At 42.5% G+C, this 20,887-nt stretch overlaps 2 protein-coding genes across 6 annotated transcripts in view; one reads left to right on the forward strand and one right to left on the reverse strand.

Annotated features, from left to right (window-relative positions):
- The window catches only part of ehd4 (EH-domain containing 4), a 24,978-nt gene extending 19,627 nt beyond the window's left edge, over window positions 1-5,351 (reverse strand). Inside the window, exons 1-2 of the mRNA XM_076107691.1 lie at window positions 4,955-5,351; window positions 227-403 (exon numbers count right to left, since the gene is read on the reverse strand). Of these exons, the coding sequence (XP_075963806.1) occupies window positions 227-403; window positions 4,955-5,184 (407 nt within the window). The 5' untranslated portion in view covers window positions 5,185-5,351. The remainder of the gene's footprint in view (window positions 1-226; window positions 404-4,954) is intronic.
- LOC142967994 (radixin-like) lies at window positions 4,570-20,478 on the forward strand. 5 transcript variants are annotated; one of them, XR_012959008.1, is made up of 13 exons: window positions 4,570-7,012; window positions 9,596-9,662; window positions 11,164-11,247; window positions 12,404-12,499; window positions 13,249-13,523; window positions 14,107-14,190; window positions 14,467-14,613; window positions 14,849-14,945; window positions 15,384-15,547; window positions 15,676-15,806; window positions 16,603-16,763; window positions 17,504-17,621; window positions 18,036-18,167. XR_012959008.1 is itself a non-coding variant. In XM_076107690.1 (11 exons), the coding sequence occupies exons 1-11, from the start codon at window positions 7,001-7,003 to the stop codon at window positions 17,513-17,515; spliced, it is 1,263 nt and encodes a 420-aa protein (XP_075963805.1). In that variant the 5' UTR covers window positions 4,570-7,000; the 3' UTR covers window positions 17,516-18,118. The 5 variants fall into 5 exon arrangements, 3 of the variants coding, with proteins under 3 accessions (XP_075963805.1, XP_075963804.1, XP_075963803.1); XR_012959007.1 differs by lacking the exon at window positions 9,596-9,662; XM_076107690.1 differs by lacking the exon at window positions 9,596-9,662 and having other exon boundaries at window positions 17,504-18,118.
- The last annotated feature ends 409 nt before the right edge of the window (window positions 20,479-20,887 follow it).

Here is a 20,887-nt window from a genome sequence, read left to right on the forward strand (position 1 = left end):
CCAAACATGAATCTGTCTACTATTTTAATAGTTCAGTATTTTATGCAAGATAACGGGTATGTTTATGCATGGAAGTGGCACTAATAGGCCATCACTCATTTCCACATTTATGTTTAAAATGAAAAAGTCAATTTGAATAGCTTGTATGCATGATCATCATGCAATTGACAGACAATGTGTGTGTGTATACCTGCGTGTGTATACCTGTGTGTGTGTGTGTGTGTACCTGTTGAGGAAGGAGTTTCCGAACGCGTTGAGCTTCCTAAACGGTTTCTTGGGGTCGACCACCAGAGCGTTACCGGGGATGATGCCCTCGTTCTCACCGTACATCACGGCGATGAAGCCGTCGGTGGTCGGCTCAGGACCAATACGCATACCTGGGAAATCCTGCTCCAACAGGTACCTGGAGGGAGGGAGGGAGAGGGAGAGGGAGAGAGAGAGATTTAGTTTTGCAGCCTCCTCACACACTACATTTCCCAGGTATCCTTTCATCTCAAGAAAGGAAGAGATGGAGGACGTGTTTCTTTCCTTTCACTTCCTGTTTGGACTTCAACGAGAGACAAACCAATATTTTCATTTTTAACTCTGTTTGCCATCACACATTTCTTCTGCACTATATTAAATTAGCACTAAGCGCTAGCTCGGCTACACCCGTAGGTCACATGACCCTGGTGTCGTCTGGAACTTTTATTTTGACAGGTAGCTTGAGCTAACAGGAAGAGTCGGGCGGTGTTTAAACTTGTCTTCACCTGCATCAACAGGAGTTTGTCCAAATCCAGATTATATACACAAACACACATCACAGGTTCACAAAACCTTATTGACAAAGCTTCAATCTGACAGGAGATTCAAGCACATGATAAAAAGATCAAAATAAGGAAAACTAAAAGCATAAAGTTCTGTCCACACGTGTGGACCAATCAGAGGCCGCGCTGCGACGCCGGTTTCACTTCACCTCCACCAAAGAAGAAGAACGAACAAAAAATATGTTGACTCTGCAATTTACTGGCAACTTCTTCCCATGATTCATTGCATTCTTTTCAGTTCCCATGATTCATAGCATTCCTTGGGGCAGGGTGGGGCGTCGGAACACACACACTGTAGCAGCAGCAGCTATTACTCTGCAGCTCGTGTTTGACGTAAACTGACTGCAGGTTAGTTCTGAAGGTCTGGTTTGCTTCCAAAACGTACGACTGTTTGGGCTCTCTCTCTCTCTCTCTCTCTCTCTCTCTCTCTCTCTCTCTCTCTCTCTCTCTCTCTCTCTCTCTCTCTCTCTCTCTCTCTCTCTCTCTCTCTCTCTCTCTCTCTCTCTCTCTCTCTCTCTCTCTCTCTCTCTCTCTCTCTCTCTCTCTCTCTCTCTCTCTCTCTCTCAGACATGAGATAAGCTCAGTCAGACAGAACGACCACGCTGACTTCTTTCCTTCCAGGTCACCGTAGAATCATGTGTTCACATAGCAGAACAGTAAACAGAGGAGGCTGTAACACAATCAAGCTGTTAATAATATTGGTTTTAAACTTCATACAGTCTGTCCCACAGGTGTCAGGAGTTAATCAGCAGCATGAATCTAACCCAAAGCAAGACCGCTTTAAATATGAAGATTTCCACATGAAGTCTGGCACCGCAACCACATTTCAAAACTCTAATATATCCAGTAAACCTATTTAAAAGACAAAAGCAGCAACCCCCACATTTAAGAAGCTGGAAGCAAAGAATGTTTGACATTTGTGCTTTTTAAGCCATTAAACACGTCAAGACCCGAAATAAAGTCATACCAAACTCCACTGAAAGATCTGCCTATTTAAGGCCCTCTTACTATTTCTATAGCAGAGACAGATTTAAGGTCAAGTCTTTCACTTTCACTACAGACCTGCAGGGGGAATTCTACGTAAGCCTAAATTTACCGACTCCAAGAATATTCTCTACCTCTTGAGTGTGTTCATGTTTTAGTGTGTGTAAGTGAGATTTGTCTGCATCACTGTACAGGTTTGAGCCTCTGTGTGTGTGTGTGTGTGTGTGTGTGTGTGTGTTGATCAGCTCTTTAACTCATGACTACGTACCAGCCTCCAGGCTAAAAACGCCAGGATTAACTAGAACTGAGGTCATGGGTCTAACATGCAGCTTTTATGGATAAAAAGTCTGTATTTTTCTTTTGCCTGGGTTGGTTAGAAAATGACGGTTATTATTATGAAGTCTGGATCTTAAGTTATCAGAGGAACAAGCTGAGCTAACGTTAGCATCAGACGTCTGGATCTTAAGTTATCAGAGCAACAAGCTGAGCTAACGTTAGCATCAGACGTCTGGATCTTAAGTTATCAGAGAAACAAGCTGAGCTAACGTTAGCATCAGACGTCTGGATCTTAAGTTATCAGAGGAACAAGCTGAGCTAACGTTAGCATCAGATGTCTGAATCTTAAGTTATCAGAGCAACAAGCTGAGCTAACGTTTGAATCAGACGTCTGAATCTTAAGTTATCAGAGAAACAAGCTGAGCTAACGTTAGCATCAGACGTCTGGATCTTAAGTTATCAGAGGAACAAGCTGAGCTAACGTTAGCATCAGACGTCTGGATCTTAAGTTATCAGAGGAACAAGCTGAGCTAATGTTAGCATCAGACGTCTGGATCTTAAGTTATCAGAGGAACAAGCTGAGCTAACGTTAGCATCAGATGTCTGAATCTTAAGTTATCAGAGAAACAAGCTGAGCTAACGTTAGCATTAGAGCTGTGTATTGATACGCAAGTCCTGGGCACTACACTGCTACATCCATCACGTGTCGGGGTCACGGTCGTTTGCTTGTGATTTTGGCCGGGTCATGTGACAGGCCGGGAGGTCACTGACCTTAGAATAGGTATGTTATAGGTATATAAGAGGTAATATTATATACCTATATAAGAGGTAATATTATAGGTATATAAGAGGTAATAGTTAGCGATATCTAGCGTAACAGGCGCGGAGGAGGGGGTTGTTTGTCACACAGGGATTCGAGCCAATTTTATATCCGTTTAAAACAGAATTTTTGTTGTGTCGAATGTAGTCGTGGACATATCGATACACTATCATTTAAAAATGACATATTGTGCATTTAATGGGTCAACAAAAACACCCTGAAACACTCGGGTGTACAAATAAACAAAAAACGTATTTTCATTTCATTTTGTTTGTTAACTTTGTCTCAAAATCCTGCAAAAGAAGGAGAAAGTATTTAGTATTCACTCTGATTGTTCTAGATAGTAAATGTTTGTCAGTGGTTTATGAATGTTGTTGCAGACAGCGGAGGTCTGAAGCGTTGATTGTTGAAGTTCTTTCACTGTTTTAATGTGCTGTGGTTCTGGTTCATCACGTTGTACTCATGACACAATAAGACACCAACGAGTGACCAACGCTCTGAATGTAGTGCTTTTATGTGTTAATCATCTTATTAATCAAACATGTTACCGTGTGGAGGCCATGCACTCACTACAGCATTTCAATATGTACATGAACGATTTCCTGGTTTAAAACAAAGGTCAGCACATAGAAGCAGGATGCAAACCCCCCACAGGACTGCTGCAGGACCCCATCAGACCTCTCATCTTCAACAACAACTAAAAAGTGCAGGAAATATCAGAAGCGTCTGCCGGAACAGCAGCATGACGAGAGGTCGTGTAAATACACAGAACAATAGCAGATCAGTGACACCGAAAGGAAGCCGTCATCACATCCAGGACACCTTCACCCCACACGTCTGACAGGCTGTTAACAGCACTACACTTCCCATGAGCCTCAGCTGGTGCTCAGGCTTTCACAATAAAGGCACATTTTAGAGACAACAGCCCACATGTCAGGTAGTCAGTAAACACACGCAGACTGTTTCAAATGTGTCCTCAGAGTGAAATACCTTCAACACCCTGAAGGGGACATAACGCCAAAGTGCGTTTAAGAAGTGTCTTTATTAAGACCTTCGTGTTATTTAGCAAAGCTCTGCATTTTAGAGAGAAAGACTGGAGACATGCTGTACTTACTACCGTTACATTATCCACTTCGGCATCAACTACAGAAGGTCAACTTTGTGTCTTTTAATGATCTTTGAAGTGTTTATGTGGCTTCCATCCGCGCAGTGAAGGAACACAGAACTTAACTCAAATAAAATAAAAGAATCGGTCTTGTTGGATTTTATGTTTGCCGAATTCTCCAGAAACCCGACACACGAGTCTGCCTCCTCAGATGTTCGTGCTGACACTCTGAAGCACACCTGAGGAGAAGAGAGCTTCACTGTACAGGTCTACAGGACCAGAGACCGGGACTAGTGTGACCTGATGAAGCTGCTTCTCCACATGCAGAGGAACTCTCTAGAACAGGGGTCTTCAACGTTTTTCAGGCCAAGGACCCCCAAACTGATAGAGAGATGGAGCAGGGACCCCCGACTATATATATTGTATAAAATTGTGTTTTATATTAAACTGGGCCTAGTGCCATGTATAAACATACCTCTTTATTGTGCATTCAATACTAAGCTATTCAAATAATACACAGGTTCATATATTCATGTTTTTATTTTAAACATGTGCAAGGTGCAGTGAGTAGGGAGGCCGTGCCACTGCCATTTAGAAACAGACCTTGTCAACTGATACCAATGCCAATATCAACATTGTCTGTCAATTGCATGATAATCATGCATACAAGCTATTCAAATTTATGTTTTCATTTTAAACATAAATGTGGAAACGAAAATGAGTGATGGCCTATTAGTGCCACTGTCATGCATAAACATACCTGTTATCTTGCATACAATACTGAACTATTAAAATAATGGAAAGATTCATGATTGGAAAAAAAAAAATAATAATAAAAAATAATAAAAAATTGTCTAATCAACCAAACGTTTCGCGGACCCCCTAGGGGTCGTGGACCCCCTGTTGAAGACCTCTGCTCTAGAACTCATGATACGGACTGTACGAGGCGGGGCGCGCGCTCACCTGATGAAGGTGGTCTTCCCGGTGGAGTACTGGCCTACCAGCAGCACCATGGGCTTGCTCTGGAAGTCGGCGGCCTCCAGGGCCGGAGAGTGGAAGTCATGGAAGAGGTAGGTCTCCTCCAGCGGCAGCAGCTTCTTCAGGTAGAGGCTCTGCAGCCCCTCCGTCACCGTCTGGTACATCTCTCCGTCCTTGTTGCGTCCACCTTGCTCCTGTTTCACCCAGCTGAACATGCTGCTGCTCACGCGCTCCGCAACTTCCCTGTTTCGATGTTTCCAAATGTTCCGGGATGTTTTCGGCTCCTTCTCGCTCCGTCGTTCCTCCTCCAGACTAAGGAGGCGGAGGAAAGTGAGTGTGAGTTTGTGAGTGTGTGTGTGTTTGGCACCTTGGGAGTCTCCGCTGCTCTGCACACACTGCCTCCTCTGTGCGCGTGTTTGTGGTGACGTGACCGCTGCTGGTGCGCCCTACCTGGGGGAGGGGGGAGGGGGGAGGGGGGGCACCGCCCTTCGCCTCCTGTGACGCAGCCTAACGGACGCACACGCGGACACACGCGCATATGCATTTTGTTTATTATTATAAACCAGCCACATCAGCTGATCGCTGGAGTGTGAACACATGTACGCTACAGATTCATAATTTGGTCATTTGTGAATGAAGTTCTCAATAAACATAAAATAATAATAATTATTATTATTATTTCGGAGGTAAAGAAGTAACTCTCACAATCAATATGAAATCAATGAATAACGAAGAACAAGAGACGATAGAAAATCTGTTTCTCTTTAAACTGGTTTGCTTTCTTAAATAAATAAATGTGTGCGTCTGCATCATCGTCATCGTCATCTTCATCACGTGTCCTGTTGCGCCCCCTGCTGGATGAAGCCCAGCATTACATCACCACACCTTCTCTGTACCACAGCGCTCCACACACACACTGCATGGAGGTTAAATGATTAATCCATCATAGTATTCAGTTAGAGCATATCCCTGTATCTATAAAACATGTTATGAATAAACATTCCCTAGTGTGGAGAATATTTACCAATCATTAAAAGATTATTAAGTATTGACCTAAAAAGAAAATCACAGTCTTGTGAAAATAAAACCCACTTGGATAATTCGGATCTTGTCAGATTGTGTCATCAGTGTTTTTATGCAAAACGTTTCAGTTTATTTGATTCAGTTCCCGAGTTTTGTTCCTCAGATGCCTCTTACGCATTCTGATTATCCACTGAATCGTGAGTTTGGCAAAATTTGCAGCCTTGAAGAGAGCCATGAAGACGCCACACAGAATGGCGACAGAGTTCCAGGGATTTGCCGTCACGTTGGTATTATTTCAGAGGGAGATATTGTACTTTCACTACATTCATTCGACACCTTAAATTACTCTGATTAAGATTAGTAATACAAAATACAATCAACAAATACATTATTATATATTATTAAGATCAGATAAGAGCTAAACTACCAGGCGGTATAAATTATAAAGTGATTAAAATTAGCGGCTCCTTTACCAGCTGCGACATTGAAGTGATGTACACATTAATGCATCAATGATTATAATGCAATAATATAATGTATGTCATTCTGAAATGGGCCATTCTGCATAATGAGTACTTTAACGTCTGGTACTTTCACAGTACTTTGATACTTCTGTAGTTTTACTTCAGTAAAATTGTGAATGCAGGACTTTTATTTAAGGCAGAATATTTCTTGGCTGTACAAAAATACTGTTACAAGTAAAAATCCTACGAATATAAGATGAGGTGATTGACTTTAGGTAGAGCCGTGCGTCTTGCCCTGCCAGATGGTCACACTGGAGGTAAGTCTGTCTGTTTGTGTGATCGTAGCCAAGTTGAACCTCCCACGTCAATTTGAGTGTTCTACACTCGAGTTCAAAGGACACAAGCCCTGCCTTTGAGTCTGCCGGCGAGAGCGGAGCTGCGTTCTTTATCAGGTGGAGATTCTGCTGGGAGTCGACCACTGCAGCCTCGGTCTACCTGGGAAACACTTTCTTCTGCTGGACCTCGTCCACCAACCAGAGCCAAGATGCCCAAAACAGTAAGACTCTCATGATTTTGGTGAACAGATTATTACAATAATCAATTTTCCATCCTAAACAAAAGAATCCCTTATGCATTTATTTGCTATAAGTCCCTAATTCTTCCAGTTAGATGTACTTAAGTATTCAGCATCAGTCTGTAGGAAAACTGATCAGAAAGGCCGGATTGTGCATTACGACTGCAGCGCTGCTTAAGTCTTCCAACTTCTTATTTTTTGTGATTTCCTACCTACTTTGAGTTAAAAAAAAAACATCTTTTAATTTAGACTTTTCAAAAATTATTTTAATTTTTAATTTTACAGCATGTCCACTGTAGTGGACCACAGGACCATTTTAGTGTGAAAAGACAGCCAAATATAGAAGATAACAAAATTAACAAATTATGGCTGTAGAGTGATATTAAACCAATAATACATTCAACTTGATTAAAAAACAAAATCATTCATCCATCTGGTTTATTTGAAGAGTGAACAGTAGAACTAAATTAGAACAGATATTTACCTAAACCAATCTACTTTTGTTCATCATTCTTTATAGTATGGGATCCCATTTCCGCCACTGTGAGGAAAAAATAAAGGCCCTGTTAACTCGAAATTTCTACTTACTATCTCGAAATTTCGACTTACCATCTCGAAATTTCTACTTACTATCTCATAATTTCGATTTACTATCTCATAATTTCGATTTACTGAGATAGTAAGTAATCTCATTATGAGATAGTAAATCGAAATTATGAGATAGTGAGTCGAAATTTCGAGATAACAGGACCTTTATTTTTTCCTCACAGTGGCAGAAATGGGCTTCCATATTATTGTTCTTCATTTCTTCTTTAGCATGTTTTATTTTTAGCGGTGATAATCCTGGAAGCATTTTCTCTTTTTGGTGATGCAGAGGAACATCTTGCATTTGGTACACCTCATGTACGTCTTGCTTCTGCAGCCCTTATTTCTGCATCGTTCTGCATGCTTGGTATCCATCATCTCTGGCATGTGCCTGGCTCCTAGTCTACGCACAGATGACTCTGGTTGTGGGATCCTCATTTTGGTTGGTGGCTCATACTCTTCTTCACTGTCTTCACCGCTGTCATCAAGCTCTGGACAATCCAACAGCTCTTCAGCCAGGTGTAATTTGAAGTCCAAGTACTGTTGGGTGTTCTTCGCTGGTCGGTTAAGCGCTTTGCTGTCAGACTTGTATTGGATCCAGGAGTTTGTGATGGCAACGTCAAAGAAGTGAGTAATCACACGCAATGTCCATTTCTTGGTCCTGCTTGACATGCGATAAAAGCTCAGCATGCGGTCACATAGGTCCACACCACCCATGTTGTCATTGTACTGTCTGATCACTGCTGGTCTTCCCACATGGACATGGACTTTTTCTTTCTTGGACCATCTGCCGCAGATATCTTCAGGATCTTTCCCATGTACAGTGGAAGCCATCAGCACTGGTTTGTTGTCGAACCATTTCGTGATTGCCAGCTCAGGACTCTTTCTGACCACAGACACTGATGCTCCTCTCCCCTCTTTTCGCAACTGCTTGTCTCCTGGCAGCTGGCACGGCTTTGGGACTCGGTTCTTCATTATGGTTCCAGTTGCTGGAAGGCCCTTTGCCAGCAATGCATCCATGAGATCGATTGTTGTGAAGTATCGGTCGAAGAATAGGTGAGTTCCTGTGGAAACAGATTCAACCATGCGTAGGACTGATGCTGCTCCAACGCCCAATCTTTGGCCGCTGAATGTCTTCTTCCCTTGGTACACTTCGAAATCCAGCATCAGACCATTTGGAGAAGCAAGGACAAGAACAAAGACCTTTAGGCCAGTCGGGTTTGGCTTGCCTGGAACATATTGCCTGACTGGACAGCGGCCTGTGAAAGGGATGATTTGCTCATCAATGCAGACCTTCTCAGACTTTGTAAGGCTGAGACAGCCTTGCCTCACGCAGTCAAGTAATGGCCTGACTCTCCAAAGAATGTCTGCCTCCTTTGTTTCCTCTGTTACATCCAGGTCATCCACAATCTTGAGTGAGCTTCTCAGCTTGAAGAACCTATCCCTTGCCATTTTGCTGCTTATAACTGGCACTTTTGTTTTTTTGGCCCAATACATTCTAATTCTGGGGTAGCCAAGGCAGGCCATGTGGACTGATATGCCAAAGAAGATCTTAATTTCTTGTGGAGTAGTATTCAGAGCCACTCCTCTAGTTTGCAGCTCTCTTTGATTTGTGAATGCTGCCAAATCTTCAGAGACTTTGTTGTCAATGTACTGGGAAAAGTACTGAATTGGACTCCAGTCTGCATGGGTTGTAGAGTCATCTTGACAGTCAGGAAGCCCAGGTAGCACAGGTGTGAATCTATTATGATGGAAAATAACACCAATAAATGAAAGGTAATAACAGGAATAATAATTAAACCTCACACAAATCTATTTGGATTAAATGCAGTCAGGTCGTAGTGCATCATTGGGATAAAACATAGGCCTACGTGCTACTCCTGGCCCACAGAGGACGACGTCTTTCCTGCTCATCCCTGTCTGTCTCTGTGTCTGTATCATCTGAGCCTCCTGTATCGTCTTCTTCTTCTTCTTCACCAGGCTCACACTCATCCTCATCTCTCTCATCATCTGAAAGCTCCAAATCTGACTCTCCCTCAACTATCCGGTACAGAATCCTTTCTGCTTGGGTTCTGTCTCCTACAACAATGTTGAGTCATCAAATACATTAATCTTGTCCTGGTGTCCACTATAATTGACATTCATAAAATGACTATTATTTCAAAAAACAAATAACTGAAGTGCTTTCAGAACTAAATATATCATTCCTGACATGTTAATAAACAAGAAAATATATGAATATCATAGTAAATAAACAATAACTAAACAATATTTGACTTACCCTTTGACTTTCCATAAAATGTGCTGGCTGATACAGACGCCATCTTGTGTCAAAAGGAAGAGGAAGTTGTCATCATCCCACCCCTACCATGTGATATCACTGGAAAGCCCAGGGTGTCCTCTTTAGAGTACAGCAGGACTTGATAGGGTAACTCAAATGCGTAAAAGGAGAGATGCAAAACCAAACTGTCCACTACAGAGGACAAAAATGAATAGGCTGGGTCCCAGGACTCTCCAAGGAGAAAGCCCCTCTTAAGAGGTCATGCTGACGTCTGCCTCCATGATTTCACTGATGTTAAACTAACTTGAGTTCAAACATTGTGAGTCATGGTGGCAGGTATCGCTTGTGTTCTGGAAAATGCTGAAGACGTGATTCAAGAGTTGAACTCTGTCTGTAATTTGAACAGTTAACCATTAGATACCAAAACAAATATACACTAAACATAAAAAGCCTCCAAAGTTTGGAACTCAAAGTGGAAGCAATGCATCAGCAGGACGTCGTGGAGTTAAGAAGTTATCTTACGCTTGTGATCATGGAAAGGGGAAACAGTTGAGAAACATGGTGGAGGTTTCAGAAATAGATGCTCCAGTTCTTGTTGCCTAAGTTTCAGTGGGTTTATCTTTATGACACCCAGGGTGTGCTCTCGTGAAACTTCATAAAATGATTGTGTAACTGCTACAAGCCCAATCTGGTCTGCAGGCCAGGGTCATGCAATTTTTATTCAAAGTTTATTGGGCTTTTGTGGAAAATATTGAGAATAATACTTAATTATTAATTCTAGAAACAATTAAAAGTCAGATTTATGTGGCAGTTTAATTGCTGTTGTTATAAAACAGGTTGATCTTACTAACAATGGTAAAGTCTAAAGGCAACTTGGCAAACAGGGAGTATTTTGATATTTTAATCTGCGTATGTTCAACCTTGTGGCACCTCGCAAAGGTAGTCCAAAGTCTGATGAGATAGTGAGCAATTATGGTTTATGAACAATCCTTTTCACAGCTCAGCTTTCACAACTGACTCTATTATTTAAGTTTTTTACTTTGAAAAAGTTGTTTCATAATGTAACCGTCAAATGTGCCCGAAATAAAAAGCAATATTTCTGCTAAATCGGGCATGCTGAAAAGGTATGGGAGATGCAGGATTGATGGATTCCGATACATATCAGTGAAAACAGATAAATGCTCGAAATGAACGTGAATGAGAAGAGTTATGTATCCAAACCAATATCCGTGTCGTCACGAGACTCACTGATCTTTTTTTGCTTCAGGTCAACGTTCGCGTCACCACCATGGACGCAGAGCTGGAGTTCTCCTTCCACCCCAACACCACAGGGAAGCAGCTCTTTGACCAGGTCCGTATGTTACTGTATGAAAAGCACCAGGACGCAGATTCATGGGATCATTGTTGTCTTAGTTGGGAACTTCAACTCAGTGGTTTCAGCTTTCTTGAGCACAGAGAGTACAGCTGCACCGGAAGTTCTGTTCATGTCTAGCCATAAACATTTTTGGCAAAGTATTTGATTGTAGTAAGTCGGTCAGTAGACCCGACTTGATGCTGTTGTTTTCAGTAGAGGAAGAAGTATTCAGATATTTTGTAGAAATACAACAGTGTAGAAAAAAATTGCCGACAAGTAAAAGTGCTGGATTCAAAATCTTATTTACACAGAAGTGTTATCAGCAAAATATACTAAAAATATAAAAAAGGAAAGTATTTGTTATGCACAAAAATGGCCCCTATAATCACTACACTGTTATAATATTATTGGATTATTGTTACTCCTGAATTAATATGGAAGTAGCTTAATACCGTTGGGTTGTTTAATCCATTACAAATGTGCTTTTTATGAGATAATCAGATGTTTTCAATGTAAAATCTCCATCAGCAAAGTAACTACAGCTGTCGGCCAAAGGCAGTAAAAAGCACAATATTTCCCTCTGAAATGTGCTGGAATAAGTATAAAGCAGCATAAAATGAAAGTTTTTTTTTTTTTTGTACCTCAAAAAAGTACAGTACTTGAGTAAATGTACTCAGTTACTTTCCTCCACTTGTGATATCTTATGAAAGAGCAATTAGACGTCAGATCTTTAAATCAGGTAAAAGGTAGCACTCCCAGGCTTTTCCAGAAACTCCTATTATTTGAATTATTCATTGATAATACTTCATTTAAATGTATCCTATTGGTAAAAAAAACTTCATTGTAATGAATTATATCAGAGGTGAAACAACTTAAACCTTTGTACTTGACGGGCAGCTCGGTGATGAAGGGGTCCCCGAGGCTTTAAAGTATATTCACCACCTCAGCTGCTGTTGCAGTTGTTCACAGTGACATTATCATAAGTGAGACTGATTTACAGTCTGTGCATAAACCTAAAACCAAAGGTTGTTCCTTCAGGAGCAGAAGTGTGAAGAATGAAGAAAATAAGAAGTGAAGTTTCTCCCTCTCTCTCTCTCTGTGTCTCTCTCTCTCTCTCTCTGTGTCTCTCTCTCTCTCTCTCTCTCTCTCTCAGGTTGCCAGGACCATCGGACTGCGTGAGATTTGGTACTTTGGGCTTCAGTTTATCGACTCCAAAGGATTCATCACCTGGCTGAACTCTGAAAAGAAGGTGAATCTGTGATTTCACTGAGTCAGAGTGATGATAACTGACACATTGTGTTGCTCTTGTTCATCATCCTGTTCTGTTGACCTGCTGTTTCTCTGCTGCTCTTCTTGCAGTGACAGTATCATCTTTTTACTTTACTCTACTCTATTGTACTCTAATATATTCTTTAACTTTATTTCATTGACTGCTACACTGTGCTTAATTCTATCCTGGAATATTCTGATATATTATAAAGGAATGAACTAAATCTTACTAAACTCTATTTTACAATTACTCTACTTCACTCTGTTCTACTCTACTGTGTTGGTTCGCAGTCTTTTTTTGCCTTAATCTGGTCGTGTGTTGGTTATAAACCTATTTTGTGTGCTTCTTTTCAACCTAAACACAAACATGTGGGATTACATATTTACTTACTCCTGCAAGTACCCATGATTGGGAAAACTACTTTTTATTACTCCAAGATATTCTTTCTATCTTAATTTACTAATTATTAATATAAGTTAACAAACTTTCTCTCACTCTGTTCGGTCAAAACTTCTATATTTAACTTTATTCTACTCTATCCTGCTTCTGTTCTACTGTATCCTATTACACTCCATTGTACTGTATTCTACTCTATATGTTCACACTCTATTGTCTTTTCTACTGTACTCCGTCAGACTGTAATGGAACACTGCTTCACTCTTTTCCTTCTCTACTCTACTTTGTTCCAACACCTTGCCTTACTCCTTTATGACATGTGCTCTGCTCAGGTGATGGTCCAGGATGTGAGGAAGGAGACTCCCCTGCTGTTCAAGCTGAGGGCCAAGTTTTACCCAGAGGACGTGACCGAGGAGCTGATCCAGGACGTCACCCGCAGGCTTTTCTTCTTGCAGGTGAAGGAGGACGTTCTGGGGGAGGAGATCTACTGCCCTCCAGAGTCCGCTGTGCTGCTGGCCTCTTACGCCGTCCAGTCCAAGTACGGAGAGCAGGACAAGTCGGCGCTTAAGCCCGGCTACCTGTCCTCCGAGCGCCTGCTGCCCAAGAGGTGAGTGTGAGAATGTATGAGCTCTGTGTGATCTCTGGTGTCTACTTCACTGCCTGAGATCACCTGTCAAGTACAACTTTTCAATCCTTGAAAGTGTTAATTATCTGTGTAATTGATAATAAATGTATTGATAAATGAATATTGGTGGAAGCCCTGCTCTCCAGACAGTAACTATACGTGAAATGAGTTAATGAAGCACCAATGTATGAAAGGACTGTTCTATTGTCGGAGAAGCAACTTGTTTAAGTGTCTAAATATGTGCTTTGCTTTGATTTCTGTGGGCAAAGAATGATAAATATATTGCTTTAACTGACTTAAACAGGGTTAACCAACAAAGAAAAGGACCTTTACCATTTACTGTGAATTTACTTTCCATAAATTGGAAAATAATGTAAATCCTCCAGCTGAATAGCTCCCTCAATGGCTCAAATATGAACCTGTGTACTATTACACACTCGCAATCGCCAACGATAGATATAACAAGACAAGACAATGCAGCATGCGTTTGATTTAGCTGTGTAGGTATACACAGACTGTTTACATGTTCACCAGTGGGTTGCTGATAACCGGTCTCTCCCCTCAGAGTGCTGGAACAACACAAGCTGTCCAAGGAGCAGTGGGAGGAGAGGATCCAGGTTTGGCACGAGGAGCACAGATCGATGCTGAAGTAAGTGATAAATTCACTGATGTTAAACTGAAAATATTCGATAATACATTTTTAAACAAGTTTGTGTATTTTACCAACTTTGAACCTAAATGGAGCTGGAAATGGAAGCCAACCCTACTTATTGTGTTAGTCTATGAAACTCAAAAGAATCAACTCTTTCATCTCACCTGTTTGAGTAAAAGATAAATGCTTTAATTAAAAAGGAAATGCTACCATAAACTGATGAAATCAGTGTGTGTTGTTCCATGTTTTCATCCGTCTGTTCACCCTGAACAGGGAAGAGTCCATGATTGAGTACCTGAAGATCGCTCAGGACCTGGAAATGTACGGCGTCAACTACTTTGAGATCAAGAACAAGAAGGGCTCAGACCTGTGGCTGGGAGTCGACGCTCTGGGACTGAACATCTATGAGAAGGACGACAAGTGAGTCAACAAATCAGTGACTTGATCGACCTCTGCTATCCCTTTCCAGTCGGTCAAGTTTTAAATAACGTTTGACCGAATGGCCATTGACCGAATTCTCTTGATTCCACTACAACATGAACACTGTTGTCAGTATGTTACGTGCAAAGACTTTTCCGCCTGTGAATATTCTGTAAGCCCAAACCAACGTTTTAAACATCCTGTTGAGTTTGTCTGATTTGTCTTCGTCCTCTAGACTTACTCCAAAGATTGGATTCCCCTGGAGTGAAATAAGAAGAATTTCTTTCAACGAAAAGAAATTCGTCATCAAGCCCATAGATAAGAAAGCTCCTGTAAGTATTTAACGAGTCTTAGTCCTCCGTAGCATATCATGTGTATGTAAAAATGTGTAAAGATATGCTGCAGATTTGCACCATGAAGCAGCAGTAATGTGGTGCACATTTACAGAAAAAGAACGGGATTAAAGTTGTACAAATCGTATTGAAAAAGCCCATATGCAACAATTGTAGGTACATTTGTATGTACATGTTTTTAGGTATCTGTGCAAAGAGACTCTGACACACTTAAAGTTCAATTCAAACATTCTTACAAAAGAAAAGCTTTTTACCGTTTCCTTTCATAATTACATCCTTGATATATAGGAAATCAAACATAAACCTTGAGGACGTTTATTTGTCAAATAAGTTGGATATACTACATTTTAGTTAGAGGTTAAGAAAATGGAACCACAACTATACAGACGAACCCTGACACTTTGTTCATTTCTAAAGGATTTTCTATTCTACGCTCCACGACTGCGAGTCAACAAGCGCATCCGGCAGCTGTGCATTGGCAACCTTGAGGTGTACATGCGCCGCCGCAAGACCGACACCATCGAGGTTCAGCAGATGAAGGCTCAGGCCAAAGAGGAGAGGCTGCACAAGAAGATGGAGAGGTAAGGGGGAGGGGTTTTAAAAGTTTTAAAGTCACACGTGTTGCTGTCATGGTCTCTCAGCATTAGGATTTGAATCTTCAGGCCGTGATTAATATGTATGATCAGTCTTTTGTTCTTGTGTTCTGCAGGGATCAGCTGGAGAGTGAGAAGAAGAAGAGGGCGACCATGGAGAAAGAGAAGGACGAGATGGAGAGAGAGAAGCAGGCGCTGATGATGAAGCTCTGCCAGTTTGAAGAGACAACCAAGAGAGCAGAGAGAGGTGAGACAGAGAAGCTCAACTCGGACTCCTTATGGACCATACTGGTCATATTACGCTACTGAAGTAAATCAACAGTATAAGTTATGTTGTATTGTCTTACACGTTTCAAACTTAAATAAGTAGCAAGGCTTTACCGCCCTCTTCTGTTTACTGAAATACATCTTTATATTAAAAAGGTTAACAGTGAAGTGAATATGTTTGTATTTGCTTACAAATACTTGAGCCAGAGATTAACAGGGCCGACTTGTCTTTGAAAGTTCCCTAAATTTGCATCAAATGGCTTTGAAACAATGATTGCAGCTGATTTCTGAGCAAGAAATAACCGAGTATTTTCGTAAAACAAATAAGAATGCAGCTTCCTGCACTAGAAAATGGTGCGACAACATGCAAAGCACAAAGAACAAGTCCCAGGCTGCGGGATGGTCTGATTTGGGAAACACTTTTGCTCATATGCATCAAATCAGAAGTTCCCAACCTGGGTGTTGAACCAGAGTGATCAAACATCCACAAACTATTAGCAATGCAATAAAATGCAAAGAAAAAGTACATAAAAACAATAATACAAAAGCCATACTTATTATTATCAACTTATATGGTATTTATAGACACTGTGTCATATTCATCATCAAATACATCAGAAACTACATCACCTACATTCAAAATGCTGCATATTTAGGGTTTATAAGCCACAAAGAACAGGAACCACTACCTCAAGTAAAACAAATGATTTATAATTGCAGCAGAATGCAGTAAAGAGTTCACCCTGTAGAATAATTTCACTGACTTTGTCCTGCAGAGCTTCAGGAGCAGCTGGACAGGGCCATGAGGCTGGAGGAGGAGAGGAGGAGGGCGGAGCAGGAGGCGGCCCGGCTGGAGGCTGAGAGGATGGAGGTCATAATATTCAAGGAGGAGCTGGTCAGGCAAGCTGAGGACCAGATAAAGAGCCAGGAGCAGCTGGTGAGTACACGGTGCAAGAAGCACTCAAATCTTATATTCAAAAAAATAAAAAACCGAAAAGCGGTGCGTGGGACTGCGGCTTAGTGGAGAGCAGGGTCGGCAGGGTCGGCCTTCAATCAAAGGATCGGCGGTTCGGTCCCCGGCTCCGCATGTCGTTGTGTCCTTGGGCAAGAAACTTAACCCCAAAATTGCTCCCGTAGCTGTGCCTACGGTGTGTGTGTGTGTGTGTGTGAATGTTAGTTAGTCCTGATGGTGGGCAGCCCCAACCATCAGCGTGAATGATGACATGTAGTGTGCAAGCGCTTTGAGTGGTCGGAAAGACTAGAAGCTATACAAGTTATACAAGTACAGTCCATTTTCACAACCCTTTGCTGTAAAGCCTCTGATAAAGATCCAGTGATATAAATTACCTTCAGAAGTCACATAATTCGTTTTAAAAAGTTCACCTGTGTGCAATCTAAGTGTCACATGACCCAACGGAGCACCATTAAAGAATATGGCTCCACAGCAAACCTGCCAAGAGAGGACTATATATTACTAATTATGTGATTTTTTTTTTGAACGTTTTTATTTTACCTCATCAATTTCCCCCATTTTTTGTAGGTCTATTCCATAAAATCCAAATAAAAGTCCATTTTAATTCCAGTTTGTAATGCAACAAAATAGGGAAAACGCCAGGAAGGGGGAATATAAGGCACTGTACTCGTTGTTTTGGGATAAAAGGAATGCTGTCTTCATAGAGTACGATGTGAGCGGGTACCTCGGCCGCTCAAAGATGCTGTGCTCTCCGGAGGAGGTGATAGCCGCCGGTCGGGGCGTGTGCTGTGGCTACTCCAGCCTCTGTAGAGAGATGTGCAGGTAAACACAACTAAATTAAAATCTTATGTCTTAGACTAAACCGTTATGCCTTCATTGAGATTTTCAAGAGATGTTGAAAGAATAAAAATGCAATAAGAGCTTCCTGTGTAAAGTGAAAAACATGTCACAAAATATGATTCCATATTGCAGCACATTTTTCTGTTTGAGTTCTTCTGAGTTCAACAGTAGTCAATACAAAGTTTAAACCCGCTAAGCGCTCATTCTCTTCAGATTCTTCCACCTAGGCATTGTGCTGCGTCCTTCCCTTCTGAGTTGAAGATATAGTATAAATAATGTGGTTTTATTAAAGACCTACAGCACAAACATAACCTTGAACATGCGCTTAACACCGGATAAAAAAAAAAAGAAGCAATAAATAAAAGAAGCAGTGAGCGCTCTGCTTGGTTTGTGCAGAGCGGTGGGCATTGATTGCCAAGAAGTGCCGGGCCACAGTAAGGGCGTCGGGTACCTTCAGGGCCAGAGCCTCAAGAATGTAAAATCCGACCACATGTGGAACTCTGTGCTTCTGGGAGGACAGTGGTTCCTATTGGACGCCTGCTGGGGAGCCGGACATACAGATATGCAACACGAAAGCTTCATCAAAAGGTTTGCGAAGGTTTCCGTAAAAGCTAAGATTGAGTTTGCCCTTTCGCTTATCGTCACACACACACGAAACCAGCAGCGAGTTGAGTCTCAAACCAGTCTGCCGTCGCCATCTGTTGCCTCCAAGGTTAGACGATTTCTATTTCCTGACGGACCCAGAGGAGTTCATAGAATCGCACTTCCCCGATGAGGAGAAGTGGCAGCTCCTGGACCCGCCCATCCCCCTGGAGGAGTTCGAGAGGAGGGTCCTCAAGACCTCAGACTTCTTCACCATGGGGCTCCGGCTGATTCAGCCTCACCACTTCCACATCGTCACAGGTCCGTCCTCAGCTCACGGGGTGCAAATGTATCAATCCTCCCGTTTTTACGTCATTTTAGGCACTGGAAATCAAATGATATGCATATTATTTAAGTATTTGCTTCTGTGAAATGGATTCAAGCTATTATGCCCCACCAATATCTATTTTCAGTTAAAGAGAAAAGCTCTTAAAAACACATACTTCTGGTTTCCTTCTCAGATGATGGCGAGGCAAACGTGTCCCTGAGCTTCTCCAGGCCAGCGACTTTTACCTATAAGATCACACAGCACCAGGACCTTCTACATCATGGAGCTCCAAAGCAGAAAGACTACAGCAACTCCTCCTTCGGCCTCATGACGGTTTCCCATCGGAGCATGAATCTGCAGCTGCTGCCACCCGCGAGCGGCGTGTACGACGTCGAGGTGTTTGCCGGGCCTTTGGCCACCACGTCTCTGACTTTGGTCTGCTCCTTCAGGGTGGAGTGTCCAATCCCCAGGGCCATGGAGGAGATCCCAGAGAACCCCTTCTTGTGTTGGGGCCTGCAGCCCGTTGCCGAATCTCTGGGCATCGCGGACAGCAGCCAAGTCAGCAGCCAGGGCAGCAAGGCCGCCGAGGCGGTAGAAGGCGTCTTCGAGTTGGCGTTGAAGACGTCCAGGCCTCTGATGGTGGTGTGTGAGCTGGTCCACCCAGGGCTGAAAGCTGCTGTGGCCAAGCGCTGCCTGGCTACGCAGATCCAACCGGATGTCCTGACCTGCCACGTCCTGTGCCCCCTGCGCGGCTTCTACCGGCTGTCGGTGTTTGTGCGAGACTACGAGAAAACAGAAGTCGAGCTCCAGAACGCTGGAAACTTCCTGTTGCACTGCAAAGGGAAGGTGGTCGGACCGGATGAGCTCTACCCTCCTAACCTGAGCTCAGAGTGCGGGCCGGGGACCCGCACGTTAGAGGCGGGGCTGTCCAAATTCAGCCACACGACAGCGCTGGTGAGCACCCAGCAGGGCAAGTGGAACGTCACCTTCCACAACCAGCGGGACCTCGAGATTCACACTGTGCTCAGCAGAGAGGAGAACAAACCGGCAGCCGTCCCGCTGTCACGGCGGCTCTTCTGCACGTACACGGACAGCAAGGTGACGGTGAGCGTCAGCCTGCCCGACGCCGGGGTGTATCGGCTGGGCCTGTACGCCAAAATCACCCCTGGTAGAACTTTCAGCCCCATGTGTGACTTTGTTCTGAGAAACAGCTGCGATCAGCCGGGGCCTCCGTTCCCCGGCTTCGACTCCGCCTGGAGGAAAGGTTGCGTGCTCTTGGAGCCTCTCGTGGGCCTGCTGGAGCCCCTGGCGTGGGTCCGCTTCAGGGTGAGGGTCCCCGGGGCCCAGAGGGTCGTGACCATGATAGGAGAGACGTGGACTGATCTGAAACTGAATAAGAGCAGAGTCTGGGAGGGCGAGGTCTTCAGTGGAAACGGTCTCCAACCTCTGAAACTGGCCGCCGCCGCCTCGGGAGACTCCAGTCACGTGGATGTTTTATTGACCTTTGACATCAAGCAGCTGGAGGGTAAAGTGTGATGGTTCTCTGAACACAGCTGCGTAATAAAGTTATTGATACGGATTTATGTAAATCACATCAAACTGTGAGCCACAATCATTCAGGTTTAACTGCATCAACACAATATGTTCCTGTGAACGTGTCAATTTGTAGCAATGAAGTGATAAAAATGCAATACCAAGCTTACCTGGCAATTGTTTGGGATTTTTTTGAAAGCTATTATTTGATCCAGGTAGTATTCAGTGGTACTCAGCAGTGATGTCATACAGATAGAGTGCATTTGTGCATTATTATGATGTTTTAAGAAATAAACCTGCATTATGAAATGATGGTTGTCAAAAAAGCAATAAAAATATACTGTGAAAACAACATCTACAAACTGGAGTCTTTTTTTCACACTGCAATTTTCAATTTCCACAATTACAGTATTACTCATGTAATGGAGGCCTATCAATGCTATTAAAACATTTGTTTTAATTCAAATTAAAGGTTAAGGTGCCTAAACATAATATCCAGAAAAATACACAAGTAGGCTACTATAAACTCAAAACCTGCTTGCATCCAGCCCGAGGTTTTAATAGTTTTGAATCTTTAATTAGTTTTTGTTTTTATTTTAGTGTGCTTCGTAGTTCCGAGTTTAGTTTCAGTTGGTCAGACGTGTTTACTTTTTATACATGAGGTTTGTTTTTGTTAGGGCGAGGTATAATGTATCTATATAACAATATATAAAAGTTTACATCAACATACAGAACACATGGGGAGGACTCTATTGTCCAATGTTTAATAATCGTCATACTATATAGTGTCTGATCCGCCATCCAT

This window comes from Anarhichas minor, unplaced genomic scaffold, assembly GCF_050575085.1.
Source record: "Anarhichas minor isolate MPS153535 unplaced genomic scaffold, ASM5057508v1 ptg000040l, whole genome shotgun sequence".
NCBI classification, from domain to species: Eukaryota; Metazoa; Chordata; class Actinopteri; order Perciformes; family Anarhichadidae; genus Anarhichas; species Anarhichas minor.